The sequence below is a fragment of the Haliotis asinina genome, chromosome 10, assembly GCF_037392515.1.
Source record: "Haliotis asinina isolate JCU_RB_2024 chromosome 10, JCU_Hal_asi_v2, whole genome shotgun sequence".
NCBI classification, from domain to species: Eukaryota; Metazoa; Mollusca; class Gastropoda; order Lepetellida; family Haliotidae; genus Haliotis; species Haliotis asinina.
The window spans coordinates 19,744,914-19,770,736 of NC_090289.1; the positions used below are offsets into that span (position 1 = coordinate 19,744,914).

Genomic DNA, 25,823 nt, shown 5'->3' on the forward strand with positions numbered 1-25,823 from the left:
CCAGTTGTCAAGGAGGAGAAGAAAGACGTCGGGAAGGAGCTACATTTTGTAGCTTTATGTCAGCAGCAAACAGAAAATGTTTAATTCGTATTCCAAGGGGCGGAGTAAGAAAAGATTCATCTATTCAATGGAAGACAATTTGTAGCATACTGCACGGAGAGCTTAGTGAGTGAGTGAGTGAGTTAGTATTTAACGACACATTGGCAATATTGCAGCCATATCATGATGAGAACATACGTTACAAAAAAGAATATATATGCATATTATGAAGAACCTGTCGACAAAGGACATTAAAACCACTAGACTATCACAGTCAGTATTAAAACTAGCGTGGAAACTTAAAAAATAATAGTATCACTATTTGGACAGTACAATATAAAAACAGGCCATAGATCGCCAACAACAGAGGGTAGATCACCATACTAGGGGCCATGGGGACTTACAGTACCTCTGCTACCTCCATGGTCCCTAGCTGGAATTACACCATTTCCATAGCTGCTGGCGACTGTATGCAAGATTAGCCACAAATAACAATGGCACAGCTATTCTACAGCTAAAAAAGTGGAAGATTAAATCTGATTGCAAATATTTTGGGACTAACGTACCCTCTCAGGAGGACAATAATTTTACGGTACTTCAACCCCCTTCGAGGATACAGCCACTAACAATGTTATCTGCTAATTCAACTTCCGATCATAAAATATTTATCTATTTACAAGTCCTGAAACAGATCTAATTCTTTTAAAAATGCAATGATGAAATGATAACTAACATTACTAAAATGATCCTTCATAGTTCATGATTTAAAATAGTTATCCCTTGTGATGGAATATTCATAAGCAAAACATGCTTGACCGTGATTCCTTCATCACAAGGGATTCAAAACGGAGGATCCTCACCTTTTAACAAGTACTCATGTGTATACCGCATATGGCCAATACGACATCGTCGCATAATGACCTCAAATCTGGACTGACAACCCAAGTAGATGTAACAAATATAGGGTTTTATTTCATGTAATTAATCTATACTTACTTGAGTGTCCCACTTCTTCTGCATCAGATCAAGGATATAAGATCTAATTGTAGCTTTATAATCTGAATATGGAATGAGAAGTGGATTCACAGTGCTCCCTTGGCAGCAAGATCAGCCATTGTATTCCCAGAAATGCCAACGTGGCTGGGTAACCAATAAAAGACGATGTTGTATTGGCCAGTAGCAAGATCATTATACATTTCAGTAATTTCAATTAAAAAATGGATGTTTACAAGACAAAGTTTTAATAGCCTGAAGGCAAGAAAGAGTCGGAATAGATTACATGGTGTTTATGTTTAGGTGTCTTTGAATATATTTAAGAGCCGTTAGTATGGCGTTTGCTTCTGCAGTAAAAATGGAGCTGTTATCTGGAATTCTAGAAGATATTGTTCTCGGTCCAATGACAGTGGCACAAGCTACTGCACCCCCGTCCTTGGAACCATTGGTAAATAAGTGTTTGTAATTGCGATATTTACTTTTTAGTTGATTATATTCTTGTTTATATTGTAATTCATTAGTTTCTGATTTTTTAAACGTAGTTAGTGTTAGGTCAACTTGTGGCCTAACCAACTGCCAAGGAGGAGAAGAAAGAAGACAGGAGGGAACTATGTTTTTCAGCTGCCGGCCGAAGAAAGAAAGGGTTTAATTCTGTGCCCTAGAGGTGGAACAAGAGAAGACTTCTTGTCATACAAATCCTCATAAAGTTTATTGAACACACAGTTATAGGCAGGGTTAGATTCATAAGAGTATAATTTAGTAATGTACTGTAAGGATAATTTTATACGATGTTGTGTAAGAGATGGTTCATCAGCCTCAACGTAAAGACTGTCAATGGGTGAAGTTCGGAGAGACCCAGCACAAAGTCTTAAACCTTGCTGGTGGACAGAACCAAGAAGTTTAAGGTTGCTTTTGCAGGCTCCACCACATACGATGGAGCCGTAATGAAGTTTCGAACCAACCAATGATCGATAAAGTTGTAGGAGGGTAGCTTGGTCCCCTCCCCACTTACAATTAGAAATGACTTTCAACAAGTCAAGTGCCTTCAGGCATTTAGTTTTAAGGGATTTGATATGGGGAGAAACATGAAATGTGAGTCAAAAATCAATCCCAAGAACTTGGCCTCTTTTACAACTTTAATAGCAGTGCCATTTAGAAACAGTTCAGGGTCTTCATGTGGTTTATATCGTCTACAGAAATGTATACAATTAGTTTTCAATTTAGAAAATATGAAACCATTCTCAAGACACCATTTATTATTTTTGTTCAAACATAACTGCAGTTGCCTCTCAATAGTATGCATATTTTAGCCACGACAAGAAATATTAAAATCATCCACAAAAAGTGATCCGTCAATCAAATCATTTAAAATTTTGGATAAACTGTTGATTTTAATGCTAAATAAAATAACAGACAAAATATTCACTTGTGGAACACCTTGATCCTGATTATAATGATCAGACAGGGTAGAACCCACTCGAACTTTAAATTGCCTGTCATTTAAAAAGTTGGATATAAATTGAGGCAATCAAAAAAGATAGACACTACATGTTGTTTATTAATTATGGCGTTTTTGACAAATGATTCTAAACAGTGATCAGTGGTACTTCCGTTTTTACGAAAGCCACACTGAATAGCTGTTGTGAGGTTATTGGTTTCTAAGTACCAATCTAGTCTATTGTTTATCATGAGTTCCATGATTTTGCAAACGCAGCTTGTGAGAGAAATTGGGTGATAACTTGAAGGATCGGTATGGTCACATCCAGGTTTAGGTATTGGGACTACTATACCATCTTGGCATTATGACAGAGATTTCCCCGACGTCCAAATATCATAAAAAATATTTAAAAGGGTTTCTAAACAGGATTTTGGTAAGTGCTTCAGAAGTTGATAATGTATGTTATCAGCTCCTGTAGCAGTATCGTGGGCCTGGTCAAGCGCTGTGTGGAGCTCATGAATTGAAAATACCTCGTTATAATCTTCCCTGTTAGCTGAAGTGAAATTTATAGATTTCTTTTCTTGCTGTTGTTGATACCTTTGGAACTGAGGTACATAATTTGTGGACGAAGAATATTGTGCCAGTGTTTCATCAAGTTTATTAGCAATATCAGATTTATTAGTTAATAACTGGTCTCTGTCTTTGAGATGGTGAATGGTAGATCTAGAGCCCTTACCTTTGATTTTCTGGATCATATTCCATACTTTAGAAATTGGCGTATGTGAATTGATTTTAAGATACATAGTTTTGCCAAGACTGACATTTATTTTGTTTAAATGTACGCCATGCTTTAGCGTTTAAGATTTTACATTTGTTCAAGTTATGGACCATAGGATGACGACAGAAATAATGTTCAGCCTTTTTCCGTGCATTGCGAGCCTTTTTGCATTCTACATTAAACATGGTTAAATTACATGGTTTTCGTATGTGCGGAATTACTGAGGACTTTGGGATACACGGATCAGCTATGTCATTCAGTTTATCAGAGAAAAACATTTAATAGCATCAGGAACAATAATGAAAAGTTCAGGTTTAAGCTTGCCAATGCAGAGAGTTTCATATAAACTCCAGCTGGCCTTTGTAAAATTCCATCTAGATGATGGAGGGACATCAGATGGGTTCAGGGGTTTTAAGATTGTTGGGAAATAGGCACTTCCATAAAGGTCGTCGTGGAATGACCATTCAAACTCACTCAATAGGCCAGAATCAGTAATTGACAAATCAAGAGCTGAGTAAGTTCCTGTGCCAGGGTGTAAATATGTATTTGAACAATCATTATATATGCATAAATCATTGTTTGTAATAACCTCCCCCAGTACTTTCCCTATAGCATTAATAGTTGTACCACCCCATTCAGAATGGGTTGTGGCCATTAAAATCACCCATAATAACACAGGGTTTTGGGAGTTGATTGTAAAGGGTTTGGATATCAGCCTGCTGAAGATGGTGGAATATATATAAAGCAGAGAGTAAAAGTACCATGCAAAGTAAGTTGTACTGCAATGACTTGAAGATTAGCTTTAAGGATAACAGGGCTTTGGAGTACATTATGCCTCACAAGGATGGAAAATCCTCTCTTGGCCCTATCACCCGGAATGATATGCATTGAACTGATGCAAACTGAAATTATCTGTTTGCTTTATATATGATTCTTGCAGACAGAATGCTGATGGACTAATGTTCTGGACCAATAGTAGTAAGTTGATAAAGTTAGTCTTTAGTCCTTGGCAATTCCACTGTATAATATTGTTTTGAGAAACTATCTTTTGGGAGGTATGATTAGGGATCTACCCTGTACCTTTTTAGAGGGCGATACACTTTGTGCCCGTGGCTGGATGTTTTCAGCCACATCCTTTCTTTCAAGAGATCCAAACCTATTAAATAGTTGGATCGGATTATCTGACCCCTTTAAAGTTCAGTTCTTGATTTGTTTTGTTTCACATTTCATTGAAATATTTGTGGTTTTTGTGATTGAGACTTCTGAGTGAGACGTGATGAATGACCTTGAGAAAGAGTCTTTATGTCAGAGCATGAATCAGATGTTTGAGTTGATTGTTCATTTGAATATATTTGAGGTGCTTCAGAGTTCAACCATGTCAAATCTGTCTGGCAGTCAACAGATAATGTTGTGACTTCGGTGGTTATTTCAGGGGTTGCCTGGAGGACAGACGCATAAGTTTCTGTGCCTCCTCGGACTGAACAAGTTTCTTTACTTCAGAAAAACTGATGTTTCTGGAAAATTTAATTCTATTTATTTTCATGTAGTGTTTCCAGACAGGACAGTCTTTAGAGTATGATGGATGACTCCCTGAACAGTTGGTACATTTTTTAGCATCACTGTCACAGTCTTCTGTTGTATGAATTTGTTCACCGCAGTGAGCACATGTGACAGGTCCTGTGCACGCATTGATGCCATGGCCAAATCTTTGACACTTGAAACGCCTTAATGGGTTTTGAATGAAGGTGTCAACTTTGATATTGCTGTAACCTGTTTTGATTTATGTCGGGGCAGTCGGCGTTCACCCGTCTAGGTGAAGTTTAGGGCCAAAATGGTGTGTTGAGCAACAGGAACACTGGTCCTGCTCTCATGCCCTCAACCACCAGGATCCCTTCCTCCACCGACGGCACCCGTGGCGAGCCACCTCCTCGTGGTGGGTGCTGGGTAACGCCAAGAGCTCGCCGACATCCCCGTAGTGGACCCGGGAGGATATTTGGTCCACCAACCCGTTTGCCGTGGGTTGCAGCCCTGTGTCGGCGGAGGAGGGGATCCTGGTGGTTGAGAGCAATAGGAGCTTGCAACCGTGTTCCTGTTGCTCAATACATCACTTCGGCCCTGACTTCGCCTAGACGGGTGGTCGAATAGGCCCGGTTCGACCAATCGGCTGGTCATGCCAAGCCCTGTGCATGGGGCATTATTATATTTATCAATGCACATATATCATTTGGAATCGTTGTAAATTTGGACTTGACTATATAATCTAAAACATTTTGAATTTGAAGTATGTTGTTCTGTAATTTGCCTAGAGTCCTATGCCAGAAGGCGGTGGCTCATGGGCCAATCTGGTAGAATTATTAATCTCTTAATTCTTCTGCTGGAGTATATCATCCGGGTATCCTTGGTGCTGCAAGCTGGAGGCCCGCTTGCTTTAGCATTGTCCTTGTGATACTCCATGGTGGGTGGGGAGCTCGGATGATGAATCATATGACACCAATCATGGCTTATGAAATACCCCCCAAAAAAACCAAACGTCCACTTGAAATTGATCCCGTTGATACTTCTCATAGACCGTCTCTATCGATTGAGTATTGGCCACGTTTCCTCGTTATTGAGACTCCGGACAAGACACCATTGAAGTTGAACCCTTTCGCAGTATCTAAGGGCATTCAAGGTATTGCTGGGGATGTCAAGAACATTAGACGCTTGCGTTCGGGTGCATTACTAATAGAGTGTGGCAAGAAACAGCAGACAACCAATCTGATGAACATTGAATCTTTTGTGGGCATTCCGGTCACGGTCTCTGCTCACAAGACCTTGAACACAAGTAAAGGTATCGTCAGAGATCGTGATCGGTTGTTTGCTGACATGTCCGAGCTTGATATAGCATGCGAAATGAAGGATCAAGGTGTGCTGTATGTGAAGCGCTTTTCCACCCGAAAAAACAATGAAACAATCCAAACAAATACCTATCTGTTTTCTTTTTCATTGCCAAATGCTCCCAAATCAGTAAAGGCGGGTTACTGCAATATCCAAGTTGAAACCTACATCCCCAACCCGCTCAGGTGTTTTAAATGTCAGAAATATGGACACGGTGTATCTACCTGCACATTGTCTGTTGTGTGTGCTCACTGTGGTGAGAAGACACACACAACAGAAGATTGTGACAGTGACTTTAAAAAATGCACTAACTGCTCTGGCGACCATTCATCTTCGTCAAAACAGTGTCCAATATGGAAAGAGCAAATGGCGATTAACAAAATAAAGTTCACCCAAAATATCTCTTTTTCTGAGGCAAAGAAACTGGTGAAGAGATCTGACCTTCTAGAAAGTTATGCTACAGTAGCAAAATCATCATCTGAATCCAACTCTAAAATAACAAAATCATCCACAGGATGCCAAACTACCTTGACTTGGGTCAGTTCCGACTCCCCACAGGTTTTATACCCTGCTATATCATCCCAGACTGAGGAATCACTTCCTACTACATCAAAGTCCTCTGATCATAAGTCATCTTCACAGTCACGCTCTGAGTCTCATTCAACAGCTGATAGACAGCAAATTGTTAAAACTAAACCCAAACCTAAGTCTGATGCTTCAAAGCAACAAAGTGGCAGAGCTCCTAAGGGGTCACAAAATAAAATTCAATTGTTTAATAAATATGGGTCTCTTGAAGATATGGACGTTTCTGAAAACGTCCATTCTAGGGCACATAGCTTGTCGCCCTCCAAAAGAGTGCCGGGTAGATCCCCAAAAAATCCCCCCAAAAGATAGTTTATTCCAACAATATTGTACAATGGAACTGCAGAGGTTTGAGGACTAATTTACATGAATTACAGCTATTAGTCCAAGATTTCACACCTTCAGCGTTATGTCTCCAAGAGACATATTTAAAACAAACAGATGCATTTGACCTTCGCCATTTTAATGCATATCATTCTTTTTCACCTCCGAGTGATAGAGCCACTGGCGGGTCATCCGTTCTAGTCAGACAAAACGTTATTCAAAGCCCTGTATCACTTAATACTAATATGCAGGCTGTTGCTGTGAGAATTACTTTACATGTAGCGTTTACGCTATGCTCGCTGTATATTTCGCCGTCTTCGACGTTTGCCAAAACTGATCTGCAAGCTCTCTATGACCAACTCCCGAAGCCCTGTATTATAATGGGAGATTTAAATGGGCACAACCCTCTCTGGGGTAGTGTAAATATAAACGCTAAAGGTAAGTTGTTGGAGGACTTCTGTTCTGACAACGATTTATGTATTTATAATGATGGCTCCAATACGTATTTACACCCTGGGACAGGGACCTATTCTGCTCTTGACCTGTCACTCACAAATTCAGAACTACTTAATGAATTCGAATGGTCAGTTCATGATGACCTCTGTGGAAGTGACCATTTTCCTACTATATTAAAAGCTGTAACTCCATCCGATGTTCCTCCATCATCAAGACGGAATTTTAAAGAGGCTAACTGGACTTTATATGAAACACTGTGTGCTGAAAAGCTTAAACCTGAACGTTTTACTGACGTTCCTGATGCTATTAAATGTTTTTCTGATGAATTGAACTCCATAGCTGATGAGTGTATACCAAAGTCCTCTGCAGTTCCACACATAAGAAAACCATGGTTCAACGATGAATGCAAACAAGCTAGGAAGGCAAGGAAAAAAGCAGAACATTATTTCCGTCGCCATCCTATGGTGCATAATTTGAATAAATTTAAAATTTTAAATGCTAAAGCACGGCGTACTTTTAAACAGAACAAACGCCAATCTTGGCAAAATTATGTATCTAAAATAAATTCTCGGACACCCATGTCCAAGGTATGGAATATGGTCCAGAAAATTAAAGGTAAAGGTACTTAATCTACTGTCAATCATCTTAAACATGGAGATCAAGTACTTACCGATAAATCAGATATCGCAAATAAACTGGGTGAAACCCTTGCTAAACACTCTTCCTCTTCTAATTATTTACCTAAATTCCAGCAGTATCAAAAACAACAAGAAAAGAAAACTATTAATTTCAACTCAGATAATGGGGAAGATTATAATGAAACTTTTTCTATTCATGAGCTCCATACTGCTCTTGATCAAGCTCATGATACTGCTACAGGAGCTGATAACATACATTATCAACTCCTGAAGCACTTACCAGAATCCTGCCTAGAAACTCTCCTAAATATTTTTGATGATATTTGGACATCGGGTAACTTTCCTTCATCATGGCGTGACGCCATAGTAGTACCCATACCTAAACCTGGACGTGATCATACCGATCCATCCAATTATCGTCCGATTTCGTTAACTAGCTGTGTTTGCAAGACCATGGAACGCATGATAAATAATCGACTTGTTTGGTACTTGGAAACAAATAACCTTATAACTGATATACAGTGTGGTTTCCGTAAAAACAGAAGTACTGTCGATCACTTAGTGCGACTGGAATCATTTGTTAAAAATGCACTGATTAATAATCAACATGCTGTGTCTATCTTTTTTGATCTTGAGAAGGCATATGACACAACCTGGAAATATGGTATTTTAAGAGATTTACATGACTTCGGCTTGCGAGGTCGTTTGCCTCAATTTATTGCCAACTTTTTAAATAACAGACAGTTTCAAGTTCGAGTGGGTTCTACCCTGTCTGATCATTACAATCAGGATCAGGGTGTTCCACAAGGCAGTATTCTGTCTGTCACACTTTTTAGCATCAAGATAAATAGTTTATCAAAAGTTTTAAACGATTCAATTGATGGATCGTTATTTGTGGATGATTTTAATATTTCTTGTCGTGGGAAAAATATGCATACCATTGAACGGCAACTGCAGCTTTGTTTAAACAAAATAAATAAATGGTGTCTTGAAAACGGCTTCAAATTTTCTAAATCGAAAACTAACTGCATACATTTTTGTCGTAGATATAAACCCCATAAAGATCCTGAACTGTCTCTAGATGGGACGCCCATTAAAGTTGTGAAGGAAGCCAAGTTCTTGGGTCTAATCTTTGATTCACATTTAACTTTTTTACCACATATTAAATCACTTAAAACTAAATGCCTGAAAGCACTTGACTTGTTGAAAGTTGTTTCAAATTCAAAATGGGGAGGGGATCAAGCTACCCTTCTCCATCTCTATCGATCACTAGTTCGTTCTAAACTTGATTATGGCTCAATCGTTTACGGGGGAGCCTGCAAAAGCAATCTTAAACTTCTTGATCCTGTCCATCATCAAGGTCTGAGACTTTGTCTTGGATCTTTTAGAACTTCACCTATTGACAGTCTCTATGTTGAGGCTGATGAACCTTCTCTTGAGCAGCGCCGTATAAAGTTAGCTTTACAATACATTACTAAATTATACTCTAATCATTCTAACCCTGCATATAACTGTGTTTTCAATCCCCTTTATGAGGATTTATACAACAAAAAGTCTTCTCTTGTCCCGCCTCTGGGACATAGAATTACACCTTTTCTTTCTGCTGCTGGGATTGAGCTGGAAAACATAGCTCCCTCCCGTCTTCTTTCTTCTCCTCCCTGGCAGTTGGTCAGGCCTCAAGTAGACCTAACATTGACCACATTTAAAAAATCAGAGACTAATGAATTACAATATAAGCAAAAATATAATCAATTAAAACATAAATATAGCAATTATAAATCCTTATTTACAGATGGGTCCAAGGATGGTGGCGCTGTGGCTTGTGCCACTGTCATTGGATCCAGAACAATATCTTCTCGATTACCAGTTAGTAGTTCTATTTTTACAGCTGAAGCTAACGCCATATTAACAGCTCTCAAATATATTCAAAGACACCCTAAACGTAAACAATATATAATCTATTCAGACTCTCTTTCTTGTCTCCAGGCGATTAAAAATTTATCATGTAAACATCCACTTTTAATTGACATTATTGAATTGTATAATAATCTTGCTACTGGCCAATACGACATCGTCTTCTGTTGGTTACCCAGCCATGTAGGCATTTCAGGGAACACAATGGCCGATCTTGCTGCCAAGGCAGCACTCAACAAATCTGTGACACCGCTTCTTATTCCCTACAGTGATTACAAAGCCACCATTAGATCTTATATCCGTGATCTGATGCAAAAGAAGTGGGACACCCAAGTGGGTATAAATAAATTACATGAGATAAAACCTTACATTGGTTATACCCACTTGGGTTGTCAATCCAGATTTGAAGAGGTCATACTACGACGATGTCGTATTGGCCACACTAGATATACTCATGCATACCTGTTGAAAGGTGAGGATCCTCGATTTTGCATCCCTTGTGATGAGAGAGTCACGGTCAAGCATATTCTGCTTGACTGTGTTGAATTCTCCATCACAAGGGATAAATATTTTACAGTTAAAACAATGAAGGATCTTTTTACCAACGTTAATTCTCATTTTATTATAGGTTTTTTAAAAGAAATTGATTTTTTGGGTGAATTTTGAATAGTATGTTTCTGTAAATAGATGTATTTTAATGATTGGTAGTTTGAATTAGTAACTTGAATTGTTGGTGGCTGTACCCTCAAAGGGGGTTGAAGTATTGTAAAATTATTGTCCTCCTGAGAGGGTACGTAAGTCCACAAACATTCACAGTAAATTTAAGTCTGCCAGGTTTTTAATTGTAGTATTCATGTTGTTTTAATTTTGGCTAACCTTTCGTACAATCGCCAGCAGCTGAGGGGATGATGTAAATCCAACTAGGGTCCATGCAGGTAGCAAAGGTACTGTAAGTCCCCATGGTCCCTAGTGTGGTGATCTACCTTCAGTTGTTGGCGATCTATAGTCTGTTTTTATTATGTATTGTCTAAATAGTGCTATTAGTTTTAACTTTCCATACTAGTTTTACTTAAAACTGTGATATGCTAGTTGTTTTACTGTCCTCTGTTGACAGATTTTTCCATATGCATATATTTAATTTAAATGTTCTCGTCACGATATGGCTGAGATATTGCCGATGTGACGTTAAACATTAACTCACTCACTCCTCCACCGACACAGGGCTGCAACCCACAGCAAACGGGTTGGTGGACCAAATGTCCCCCCAGGTCCACAACGGAGGTGAACGGCTCTTAGCGTTACCCAGCACCCACCATGAGGAGGTGGCCGTTCACGGGTGCCCATGGAGAGCTTAATACGCTTATGGTTCAAAGAAGGTTCATTGGTTTTGACATAAAGACTGTGAACAGGAGAAGTTTGAAAGGATTCAAGACAAAGTCTTAGACCTTTTTGATGGATAGAATCTAAAAGTTTAGGGTTGTTTTTGCAAAGGAGCCTTAATCAAGTTTGGATTGTATAAGAGCTTGGTATAGTTGGAGGAGGGTTTTCTGATCCCCTCCAGACTTTGTATTAGAGACAACCTTCAGGAAATTGAGGGCCCTCAGGCATTTATTTTTCAAAAATTTAATGTGTGGTCGAAAAGTTAAATGCTTGTCAAAAATTATACCCAAGAATTTTGCTTCTTTAACAACTGTAATAAGTGTGTTATGTAGATATAGTTCTGGGTCTTTATGAGATTTATACTTTCAGCAAAAGTGGATGCAATTAGTTTTGAATTTTGAGCATTTAAATGCATTTTTCCTTCACTGTTTATCAATCTTATTTCAGCAAAGCTGTAGTTGTCTTGAAACTGTGTGCATGTTTTTCCCAAGACAAGAAATATTAAAATCATCCACAAAAAGTGACCCACGAATTGAATCATTTAAAACCTTTGCTAAACTGTTGATTTTAATGCTAAATAAAGTGATGGACAAAATGCTGCCTTGTGGGACACCCTGATCTTTAGTATGATGATCAGACGAGGTAGAACCCAAGCGGACGAATTGCCTGTTGGCTAAGAAATTAGAATATAAATTGAAGCAGACAGCCTCGCAATCCAAAGTCTTCCATGTACTGTCTTAAGCCTTTTCTAAATCGAAAAAGATTGACACTGTATGATGTTTGGTTACAATGGCATTCTTAACGAATGATTCCAATCGAACCAAATGGTCAGTGGTACTTCGACATTTACCAAAAAAAGTTTTTCGATTCTAAGTACCATATTAATCTGTTATTGACCATGTGTTCCATGGTTTTGCAAATGCAGCTAGTCAGTGAAATAGGTCTATAATTAAGTGGATCAGTATGAACACGTCCAGGTATTGGTATGGGAGCAACTATGGCATGACACCAGGATGAAGGAAATTTACCTGATGTCCAAATTTCATCAAAGATATTCAACACAGTCTCTAAACGTGATTCGGGTAAGTGTTTCAAGAGTTGATGATGTATACCATCAGCTCCTGTAGCAGTATTATGAGCTTGTTCATCAGCCTTCTTCCATGCCTCCCAGTAGCTTGTTTGCGATCAGCTGTAAACCATGGCTTACGTATATGAGGATTTGGAGAGGACTTTGAATACAATCAACAGCTATTTTCTGAAGTTTAGCACAGAAACATTTTATGGGATCTGCAGCAGCTGAGAAAGCATCAGGTGTTAGTTTACTAGTATGAAGAGTTGCATACAAATTACAGTCAGCCTTAGTGAAGTTCCATCTGGATGATGGAGGAAACATCAGATGGACACACAGATGTTAGTAGAGTTAGTGGTCACTTCCACACAGGTCATCGTGAACTGACCACTCAAATTCACCCAGTAAATCAGAATCCACTATTGACAAGTCCAGACAAGAGGAAGTGAGAGTTCCAGGATGAAGATAAGTGTGAGAACTATGATTAAAAATGCATAAATCATTGTTTGAGAAAAACTCCTCTAAGATTTTGTCGTTGGTATTGATGTTACTACTACCCCAAAGAGGGTTATGACCATTTGAATCTCCCAGGATGACACAGGGTTTTGGTAGCTGGTCATATAATGCGTGAAGATCAATCTATCGGATACAAAATGAAGGTGGAATATATAAAGTACACAGGGTAAAGACAATATTCAGGGTTTCGAGTACAGCAACAGCCTGGAGAGGGATATTAAGAAGAACACCCTGCCTCACCATAACAGAAGATCCTTCAGTAGCTTTATCACCTGGAGGAGAAAAGTGATGCTAAGAATTGTAAGATATCAAGTCAAATTTATCTGTGGCTTTGAGGAAAGTTTCCTTTAAGCAAAAGGCTGATGGTCTTAGATCTTGTATTAATAGTTGAAGATCATTAAAATTGTTCCAAAGTTCGCTACAATTCTATTGAATTAAAGAAGTTAAAGAAGTCATGGTGGTTCAGTTGGAGGTCGATCACGTGGAGAAGGTCCTCTTCGCTGACCTGACTGCCATGGCGTGACATCCATGTCCAGAGGTTCAAAATTGTTGTGAACCTCTACAGGGACAGTTAAAGGAACAGACGTGTTACATTTCTTACTTCACCACATACTCCAGCAATGGCTTTTGATATGACAAAGGGGTTAAGTTTCAAGTGTTGTCCGTCAGTTGCATCCTCAACTAAAACGTGTGGTCAGGAATCAATACTGACTGCAGTAGAATCATCATCAGAGGATGATAAACCATCTGTTTCAACATGTCACCTTTTAGAGTTTGATCGAGAACCAGTTAGATTTTGGGTAGCCATGATGAAGAAAGGCTGTTTGACAACCCTGCTGCCCACCCACCATGGAGTGTCAACAAAGACAGTGTCAAAGTGGAAACTAACACCAAAGCACCAGGGCTACAGGGTTGTTATACTCTAGCAAGACAGACACAGGTAGCCAAAATTGTCAAACAGATGAAAACTCAGGCTGGTTCCGCACATGGCTATTATCCTGAGACACAGTAACAATTTTCAAACGTGAGAGGATCACAAAAATATTTCATGGAAAAGATACAAAGATATACATAATCCACATTTGATGTGGACCTCACACAGGGCATGATATAGCCAGCCGATTGGTAGAACCGGGCCAGTTCTACCTTTTGCCCTCAACCACCAAGATCCCTTCCACCACCGACACAAGGCCGCAACCCACGGCAAAAAGGGATGATGGACAAATATGCCCCCAGGTCCTAAACGGGGAGTTGGCGAGCACTTAGTGTTACCCAGCATCCACCACGAGGAGGGGGCTCGCCACAGGTGCTTTGTCAGATACAATTTCTCAGGAAACTAATGCAAATGTACATACGTGTTGTTCACTAAATACCCATGTGCTAAACAATATGACTGGATAATCATCAAAACAAGAAGTGCACGCTTCCAACAGATTACATAAGGATAACATGAATAAAGCTTTGTTCAAAATATTGCACTTTGAGTCACTTAAACTCGATGGCGTGTGAACTACAGACAGGTCAACACACGGACTGAAACCCTGATGTAAAGATATGCATACTCATATAAAAAGTTGTTCAAACAATATGTATGGAAATAATGTCACAAGTGTAAGATCTGTGTCACATATGCAACATATTTTTAATGTCTTTAAAGCGTATTTTCAGTCAGACAGTGGAATATTGATAAATGTTGAACAGGACTTTATCAAACTGGACTACAGATAGTTTGGACCTAATGGGTGATAACTGTTCTAATTTCGTCAACGAACGAGATGTTCTAATTTCTGAATCTTAAAAACAATATATTCTGTTTCTAAATTGGAAGGGATATAATCAGACGACAGGTTTCTGAAATGATATTTTGTTTCAAAAACTCTATGAAATATTTCATATTGGTATGTGTTAATGACTTGTTAATGGACTTGTATGTACCATTGCCAGATCACTGTTTGTTAACATGTGTTGCACGTGTACTTTATAATATGAGAGAAGTATCCTGCAAAATGTGATTCCGTTTTACAAACATTGCAGTTCCAGGTCAGTTTGGGAAAATCCTGAAGACTTGGCACTCCCTTGATGACACGAACTGGGAAGTTAGACGTGAAAATTATACAAATTTCTACCTGGACGTGGAGCAGCAGCAACCCTTAAAACCGTCATTTATGTCAGCTGTACAAATTATGATATGTCCAAAAGGTGCCATTCAAGGTGGCGTGTTTTGCAGTAAGTAGTGATATAACTGAATTGCCATATGTCAATTGTAAATTTTAGAAAGGATAATTTAATTGAAGCAAAAAGAACTGTTATCTTGTTGTTTGTGTTATGATTACTTAAGTAATTATTCCTCGCTTACAAAACAGACTCAGCTAGGCCACTTAGTAAGCAGTCGAACCAAAGTAAATAGATAGACTTCAGTCAGATGAAGAAATAGAACAGCATCTACACGCTCTCTCATTCCTTACACACATGCTTTGTCGATATTTATAAAGGTTTGTGCCATTTGTGTTTTGATAAATATACTTTTAAATGTAATTTTAGTATGATCTATGACTGAAAGCAGAAAACATTTGACAGTAACTTGTGAGGCCAAGTTTAGAAAAGGTGTGAGTATGGGAGATCATCATAATTTCAAATTGATCAATCATCTGTGAGTATTGTCCATGCTCATGCTATATTAAACTGTTGAACATAGTGTCATTGTTCTCAAAAAAGATTTAGGTACATACGTTTGGATTTACCGCACCATTCACATCTACATGTCCATTTCAGTCAAGTGTCCACCTGGGAAGATGTTTGAAACCCAAAAATGCAAAGTATGTCAACATGGGTTCTACCAGGACAAATCTGGAATGTCATCTTGTCATTCATGCCCAGGATTCAAGACCACTGAACTCAAGGGAAGCCCAGATATCATGCAGTGTACAGGTGGGTTCTACAGCATTGTACGGTGGATACATGTCGTGCGCATGTCATGGGGTGTAACGTAATCAGGTTAGAGATGTATCTGAACACACTACGCTAGTGCTTTCACCTTGCATGATGGTAACATGATGAAAAAATTTGTATATAGAGTTAAGACTCGTGAAGATATTAGAATAGGTCTTCAGCAACCCATGTTTGCCTCCAAAGTCGTCTATGCTTGTTATAAGAGGCAACTAACGGGATTGGATGGTCAGGATCGCTGACTTTGTTGACACATGTCATTGATTTCCATTTGCAGAGATTGATGCTCATGCTGTTGATCACTGGATTGTACTTAATCACTGTATGACAGACCGCCATCATATAGGTGGAATATTGCTGAGTGTAGCATGAAACTAAACTGACATACCATAATAGATAGTGTATCCATTAATTACTACTGTGCGTTTTATTGTAAACCACATGCGAAAATTGATCCTTATGATGAGTCACCAAAGTGTTTGGTCCGTTTCATTTATGCATAAATATGCACATCATCATTAATATCGCACCACAAATTTCAGGTTATGTCCAACAACTTTCGCACGATTATTAGTATTTTACATATTAAGAGAGAAATGCAGCAAAAACAGTTTGGGTGATCATAGCACAGTCAGGCAGGTAAGACTCATCATCAGCTCAGGGCCCTCAACCCCTCTACAAGCAGCCCAGATCCTGAATATCATACCAATAGAAAAGGACTCGACAAGGAGAACCTGTTCTTTCAAATTGGTATCTCCTTTGGCAAGGAGCTCGATGTCATCTATGTAGATGAGATGAGTAAGAGGTGTTGGGGATCTGTGCTGAGGAGGTCCGGAATGGTAACTCTCCTCCCTATTGAGCAGAAAAATCAAAAGATTGAGAGACAGACAAAAAAAGCAAAGGCTGAAGGATTCCCCTTAAATATTCCCCTTCTGTAAGAGATTCCGAAGTCTGAACCTGTCCTTGCGAGTACGTCTCAAGTTGAGTCCACAAGCAACTCATTAAAAACTTGAGTAAATCAAGTCAATACACTGAATTACCATAGGTCTATGGCATATTACCTCAACCTTCGCTTAGTAGGAGATCTGACAGAGTTGAATTGCTATTCAATCTTGAATGGCTACCTCGCAATCAACGACTGTCAGGATACAGAAGTATCTGGATCTCCCCACTGCGCATGCGTGCAGACTCCACGAAAAACTTCACTTTTACTTCAATCATTGTCTGATGTAGACGTGTTTGAGTTGCTATACTTTTTTTGTTTCAGAACTAATAAAGTTTCATCTTTCTACTTTTTTACACTGATTCCTTTCAGGGGTTTTGTATGTGGTATGTATATTTTTCAATCTTTGTGTCGATTTCTAACATATATTTACGTTATTGTTCACTTGCCGGCTACCTCGTACGAGGCACGTTACCATGCCTCCTATTTCGTTGTTGCCTCCGTAATTTGTTACCGGATCGGTTTCATTTGTTAATGCACTACATCTACTGATATTTTTGTCCGCGGTATCTAAGTTTTATGATGAGTTTTAAGCATGCTGTTGCACGGAGAGTGGAACAGTCCATTACGTGGTAAGGGGTGTTTTTCTTCTACCCTTATTATCACACGGTTATCTCAATTTGTTACAGTTGTTGTGCACGACGCATCACTTTTTGTGATGTTTGTAAAATCTTGAAGTCCGGCAAGGTCCCGAACCCGTACTGCTTGGACTGTGCTGCTGTGTCCTGCTCCCTACTGCAGCGTTGTGCAGTGTGCTGAAGTCTATCTATTCTGGAATTCTAGGCATACTTGGTGGCAGTGAGGAAGAGGAAGTCACAGGTCTCCTGCATCCTCGTCTACTCCGGAGATTCAGTCTACATTGGAGATACCTGGAGCGGCATCAGACACTGCTGCTCAAGTGGAGGCATCACCGAACCAGAATCATTCTGATGCCGACGCTGATTCCAACGCAGATACCAATACCAATGCCTATACCTATGCCGATGCCTATACTGGCGCTGACGCCTATGTCTATACCAACGCCGATGCCTATGTCAACGCCTAGGCCTATACTGACGCCGACACCTAGGCCTATACCTACGCTGTTGCCTATGCCAACGCCTAGGCCTATACCGACGCCTAGGCCTATACCTACGCCGATGCCTATACCGTCACCGACGCCTATACCAATGCCTATGCAGACGCCTAGGCCTATACCGACCCTTACCACTCAGCCAGGAAGTCGGGTGGATTTAGCGAGACCTCACGCTGTTATGCATGCGGAGGTGCAACAGATTTTTAGAGTGCTACATTGATGACGCCAGACGCATTTCTGAAACGGGCTGCACCTTCGACTTGGGCTCCTCTGGTAACCCTGGGCATTACAGGGACGACACAGAGGGAGGAACGCATTTGTTTGCTGGCTCCGGTGCCTGTAGGCGCATCCCCAGCTACTGTCACTCCAAGCTTAGAGAAGTCGGCGCCAAGTTCGGGCACACTAGTGTTTCGGCGCTGTGAGTGTGGCTAGTGATAGGATGAGAACAGGACGATCAGGCGTCAGAAGGTGTCGATACAGAAGTCCATGGAGTATTTCATCCAGTGTTTGTCGGCGCCGTCTTTCGCTATCCAGGTCACTGGATCGTTTGGGCAGATGCCTCCACCGCAGACGCAGGAGTTGGCGTTCGCGTTCCCGGTTGGCGTCACCACCTCGTGTCAGATAGTCGACATATAGGAAGCAGGCGCCGGAGCACAAGTCAACAATTTCTTGAAATTCTGATGACGAACAATATTTCTCTCCAGACTATGAGGAGGACCCTGCACAATTGGAGGAGAAAGGAGGATCGTACCTGATTGTCCGCTATTTATGATTGGGATAGCTGATACTGATCAGTAACAGAAAAGTTCATACAGATGAAAAGGCGTATGTCAAGTGATGAAAATCAATATCGTGTGTGTCCTCCATGTCTCTGGAGAACTGCTTTGCATCATCGTGACGTGCTGCAAATGAGTGTACAGATGGTACCAATCGGAATTCTATGCCATTCTTCCTGGAGAGCCACGGAAAGTTCATCAAAATTGTTGGGTTGAACAGGTCTGTCCCGAACATTCTGGCCAAGAGCATCCCAAAGATGTTTGATGGGGTTAAGGTCAGGACTTTTAGCCGGCCATTTCAACACCCGGACACCTGCAGCCCTCAGTCTGTCCCAACAAACATCAGCAATGTGAGGTTGGGCATTGTCATGCTGGAACTCAAACATTCGACCTGCTGTACGTGCAAAGGAGATCACAATCGGGTTCAAGATCTCGTCATGATATCGTACACCTGTTATCCTGCCATCAGCGCGCACAAGATCTGTTTTGTGGTTAAAGGTAAACCCGCCCCACACCATAACAGAGCCTCCTCCATAACGATCATGCTTTTTGATGGTTCAGGCACTGTGATGTTCCCCAACGTGTCTCCAAACTCGAATTCGACCGTCATTATGGTCTAGTGTGTACATGCTCTCATTACTAAACATGGTGTTTCTCCATTGACGTACGGTTCTTCCTCCATGGTTCTGTGCCCACTGCAGTCTCAAGCACTTGTGTTGCTCAGTCATGTTGATTCCAAGCAATGGACGACAGCTTTTTAGACCAGCTGATTTCAGACGATTACGCACTGTACATGAGAAAATTCTGACGTTTGTTCTTCACCTGAATTCCATATTGATTTTGGAGGAGGATTTGAACCTGTCTCACAGAGCAATAAGGCGGGTCTGGTTATTCCATGGGATGGTTTTCTTTTTCCGTCCCCGACCATGCCTCATTTTGACGTCACCAGTCACTCTATAGAGATTCCAAAGTCTGGATATCACGCTAAGAGACTTGTGAAAAGTTGTTGCAACCTGTCGTAATGAGCTTCCACCATTAACCATGCCAATTGCCTCCCATTTCTGTGCCAAAGTTAAGTACTGTCTTGCCATGTTAAGAATGTTTTTAACAGTGGTATTTGACAGTGCACATACATGTAACGTGTAAATCTAAGTGCATGTAACTTCAGGAGCATGTAGTGCACGTGAATGGAAACTATTATGGTGAGTTTGAGTGAACTGCTCATCACGAAAATGATAATACATGGCGCTGAAGTTAGTAAACAGAAAATTTTGAATTGCCATATGAAGCATGCCTTCCCTTAAAATTTTCGATGATTATATTTAAGAGCCATATAGAGTCATAATATGACGTTAGATTTGACTGTAAAAATACAGCTGTTATCTGGCAATAGAAGATATTGTTCTGGATGCAGTGACAGTGGCGCAAGCTACAGCACCCCCCGGCCTTGGACACATCTTTAAATAAGGATTTATATGCATTTCATTTAGTACGTAATTGATTAAATGCTTGTTATATTGTAGTTCAGTAGTGTCTGATTTTTTAAATGTGGTCAATGTTAGGTCCACTTGGGGCCTAACCAACTGCCAAGGAGGAGAAAAAAGAAGAAAGGAAGGAGCTATATTATCCAGCTCAATGCCGGCAGGAAAAATAAGTGGTTTTATGATTAAACCAAGCTGCGGAACAAGAGAAGATTTCTTGTCGTATAAATTGTCATGGGGAGGATTGTAAACACAGTTATATGCAGGGTTTGACTCACTGGAATGTAGTTTTGTTATATACGAGTACAGTAAGGCTGATTTATATGGCGCTGCTCAAGAGATGGTTCATCAGCCTGGACATACAGGCTGTCAACAGGTGAATTTCTAAAGGAGCCAAGTCAAAGTCTTATACGTTGATGATGGACAGAATCTAATAGTTTTGGGTTGCTTTTGCAGTCTCCACCATATACAACTGAGCCATAATCAAGCTTCAAAAGGATAAGTGATCTATATAGATGTAGAAGGGTAGCTTGATCACCTCCTCGCTTTGAATTAGACATGACTTTCAATAAATCAAGTACCTTCAGGCATTTAGTTTTTAGGGATTTGATAAGCGGAAGAAAAGTTAAATGTGAGTCGAAAATCAGACTTAAGAAATGTTAGCCTCCTAAACAACTTTGATTGGAGTGCCATTTAAGAAGAGTTCTGGGTCTTTATGTGGTTTATATGTACAGCAGAAATGTATACAATTGGCTTTTGATTTAGAAAATTGAAAGCCGGTTTCAAGACACCATTTGTTTATTTTCTTTAAGCACAGTTGCAATTGCTGTTCAATAGTATGCATATTTTTCCGACGACAAGATATATTAAAATCATCCTCAAAAAGTGAAGCATCAAACTCAATCATTTAAAACTTTAGCTTAACTATTGATCTTGATACTTAATAACATGACAGACAAAATGCTGCCTAGTGGAACACCCTGATCCTGATGATAATGATTAGATAGGGTAGAACCCACTCGGACTTGAAACGGCCTGTCAGTTAAAAACTATGATATATAATTAATATCAACAACAAAGATCTAGACCCCCATTCACACTAAACCCAAAATGACACAACCCGTCTCACATTCACACCAGGTCACAGTGGGGCTATTACCTTTACAAGAGCCTTAAAACCTGTAGGGCACTATGAGTTTTGGCAACCCCAAGTCAATAGAAAAAAGAGCCGAGCATTTCAAGATTTTTTACAACACATCCATTGCATGCCAACAAAAAATATACATCGCTTGTAGTTCAAGGTGCATACATTTTCTACTCCATGTGGAAGGGGCCCCTGGACTTTGCGTCGTCCTGTTTGTTTATGGGGTGCACAAACTGTGAATCATCTTGTTTGACTGGTGTGCAGTGCTTCTAGGTCTTGCTCCACACAAGCCTCAAGCCTCCCCAAGTGGTTGTAGAAGTCCTGGATGCTGGGCGCAGTAAGCGGTGGTTCTGCAGCAGGCAATACGATGTTGGTAGACGGCTTGCTGGGGGGCAAGATGACCGAGGGCAATGCGTCTCTGGACACCGGATTTGGAGCTTTCTCTCCAGTAGATGGTTCCGTGGCCGTATTCCATATCTCGTACAGCCTTGTGGATCCAATACCGAAGCGTTTTTTTACCTCCCTTGGAGCGTATTTCTTGGATGTCCTCCGAAGACAAGTCTCTTTTGGGTGGCATAGTTTTCTGGGTATATCCTATACTTACAAAAAACAAATGTCTATATGGAAATCCCAATACTATACCAGGAATCCCAATACTATACCAATACTATACCAGGAATCCCAGTACTATACCAATACTACACCAGGAATCCCAATACTATATCAGGAATCCCAAGACCTGGAAGCACAGCACACCACCACCACTGGTCTACGAGATGGAGATGATGCCAAAACATAGGAGTAGAAAAAAATATTGTGTACACAATTCGAAATATATACTGTGCTGTGTATACATCTCAAGCATGCATATTGTATACAGCAGAGGAAATTTACCATCCCTGTGGAAAAGATTATGAATTCTTCATGAAAACTTCATGAAGAATTCATGAACATTAAATGAGACATCTACTTCATGAAGATACTTCATGAAGAGTTCATGAAGATACTTCATGAAGAATTCCTGAAGATACTTCATGAAGAGTTCATGAAGAATTCATGAACATTAAATGAGACATCTACTTCATGAAGACTTCCTGAAGAGTTCATGAAGACCCCCTGAACTGTTCATGAAGACTTCCTGAAGAGCTTTTTCAGCCTTTTTCTGCAACACAAGTCACATAATCTGACCATGCCATGCAAGCTGGCAAGCAGCATATAAATTCATCACCAATAGATGTAACATAAATTAAATATCAAGCAGCAAAGAGGACACAAACGGAAAACTAGATTTTGATGGGATTTCCTTTTTATTCAAATCTTCAGCAGAAAATTCTGATTAATTATTTAAAAACAACACAAGAACCTGTATCCAAACATTGTGCTCTAGAATTAAAGAAGCTGTCATCCATATATACTTGTTCTATCTTTACTACAGCTTGGATGTCAATCAGTCTGTATCCAGGAAATTAAACTCATTAGGAACACCATTTCATGCAGTAGATTGTAATATACAATTTCAGAAAGTGTAATCCCTTCTGACTATATGTTTTTTAAGTAGACAATGAGAGTCACAACCAACAGAGAATTTACAACAGGGCCTATAATCATCTACCTGGAAGTTGTACATGGGGCATCACAATTAATCTCAGAAGAAACAGGATGGAAGAACCTTCAGGAAAAGCAGTGGTAACATCACTGAAGATGCCCACATTGGTTTAAGAATGGTTAGTGACTGAGTGAGTTGAGTTCCAGCAATATCACGACACGGAACCCAAGAGAAGGGCTGCATACATTGTACTCATGTGACGAATCAAACCCAAGTCTTCAGTGTGAAGAGTGAACACTTTGGCTGAGGAATGTAATCATCGAGCAGAACTTCATCTTTGTGTTTCAACATTTGCATGATTAGGACCGTTTCCCCAGAATCGCCCCCATTTCCTCAGAATCGCCCAGTTGAAATCTGAAAAACATTGCAACCAAAAACATTTAATCATAGTCTTTCCATTTCAAAGAGTCTAAAGCAAATACTGAAACTTTGTTGTTTTAAAAAAAATAATTGCTCAAAATGTTAAGTATATATAACTTTTATAAAATGTATAAATTTTTCACCTGATTAATTAAACTATTTTAAATAATTTAATAATTTAATTTTACACTGATGACCTTAAATTATTTTTTTTTAATACAAAGAGTGCATGTCAAGTAACAAAACTGGCTTCTAAATCACTAGTCTACATTCATAATCAAATATATTCTGAAATATCTACATTTCCCAACACTTAAAATAATCAGCACATCATAAATTAGAAAAACATATCTTCATGTAAATGAACCTATTTCCAACTCAAATAGATGACTAAACATTGTGGCACATTCACTTTTAATTTACAATCGGTAATTATTCCAAAACTGAATACAAAAACGACGGAGAGAAAATGAAACATCCCTGAAAGTGCCTATAGCAATTATCTACCTTTTCATTTGAATTTATTTTGTTGCTTATAATCTAATCCAAACAAACTTAGCACCAAACTAGCACCTTGAACTCTGACACCATCTGCATGTGCTCAGATTTAAGTCACCAGCGTTACATGCCCCTGTGTAAGTCCCATCGTACACAAAGTTCACATTATCATTCAGTACACATAACTGATTTTCCTTCTGAGACTAAGAGACATACACTGTGTAAAAACAACACTTGATACACTGCTATATGTTTAAAAAATGTTTCTGTCATTCTCCTCAAAGAGAGTTGCTTATCCCTTCACCAATGTTTGTATATGCATATTCCGGCACTCAAAATAATTTCAAAATTGTTGTTATTTAAGTACCGCTCATTATCCACGAAATGCGCGAATCGCAAATTCATTAGTGATATTTATCGCCTGAATCATCGTCTGTTGGCGAAGTTGCATTTGGCGCCTTCTGCCTCGCTCTCGTGCTCGAAGACAGCAGCAATGGCGTCATGCAGTGAAACGGTCGTGTCTTTCCGTATCAAATGTGGCAAGTTTGAAGTAAAGACATTTTTTGATAGAAAAGAAAAATTAAGTGTAAATATAAACCTTAGATCAGGAATAAAGGCCTACCTTTAGAATACAGCACCACAAACTTTAAAAACATGTCATAATAATATTTTACGTAATTGCAAGTGATTTTGTTCAAAAGCACGTTCTTTAAACAATGCCCTATGACGCTGGCTTAGGAACAAGGTCGTCAAGCTCAGCGTGTGCGTATAAGCTCCGCTCACTGATGTTTCATCTCTACCAGCTATGTCATTACGGAAACCCAACGATGTTGCGAGTTTCCAGTAGTAGTTCCCGGCGGAGGCGCAATTTTTCTCAAGCGCCAGTTTTAAATATTTTTTTCACTAATATGCTCATATTTCTTTGTATTAAGAGGTGTTGAGGTGTTATATTTTGTGTATTTATATATTTTGTATTTTTAAATTTAGTAAGAATGACTTACATTGGTCACATTGCACCACGTTTTATTATTCACAGTTTTGGTCAATTAAAATAATCTAAATATATTATATATTCTGGTTTCAAACGTAACTGTTTGGATCAAAGGAATTATAACTGTAAACTAATATACATACATATCTTTGTCATTCAGTAATTTGCACCATTACACGGAAATATTTATTTTTCGAAGCAGTAAGAATTCATTACACTGAATACGTCAGCCATTTTCGTGCCGGTTCGGTGAGCGTATTCTATTTATTAGAATTAGGGTTAGGTTTAGGGCTAGGGCTAGGGTTGGTGTTAGGGTTTAGTGTTAGGTTAAGGGACCTAATCCAATATAGTAGGTAAATGCATGAGTACCAATTGTTTTCCTTTTCCATTTTTAATTCTTTGTTCACAAAGAAAAACGGGAGACCAAACACGTCAAAAGTTAAATAAACGATGAAATGGTTTAATGTCGAAATTTAGGCCTGATGGAAATCGGCCTCCAGCAACTTTCACCTCTAGATCTACATATTTTCAATAATGATTCAAAGTATAACTCACCATCGTGCCGTCACCAAACATGCACATGTCTTACTCATTCCTTAGTATGATCCATATTATCCTTACTGGGTTCCCTACAACACTTTTCTGTCACGAAAGCACACAATGATTTTATACAAGCATTCATTCATTCATGCATGCACCTTGAAATCAACGTCTGACGCCTGACGTCAACAACCGTTTTCAGTTCGAACCATATCGGCTCATTCAACACAGCATGGTATCTTGTAGATTACGGAATAGGACGATCGTGCCAAATGATATCGGGACCATTTGACAACCATCAGTAGATTGAAAGCACGAGCCACCAAGTCTACCTGTAACCTTCGTAATTGTCCGCAACCTGTTCGACTCTTTCCGTTCATTTCCGTGACGTCACAGGAA

General features: G+C 39.5%; 1 protein-coding gene across 1 annotated transcript in view; it reads left to right on the top strand.

Moving 5' to 3' along the window:
- LOC137298235 (uncharacterized) overlaps window positions 1-25,823 on the top strand; it is a 692,490-nt gene that overhangs the window by 522,088 nt on the left and 144,579 nt on the right. Inside the window, exons 22-23 of the mRNA XM_067830406.1 lie at window positions 15,039-15,230; window positions 15,777-15,932. Coding sequence (XP_067686507.1) covers window positions 15,039-15,230; window positions 15,777-15,932 — 348 coding nt within the window. The remainder of the gene's footprint in view (window positions 1-15,038; window positions 15,231-15,776; window positions 15,933-25,823) is intronic.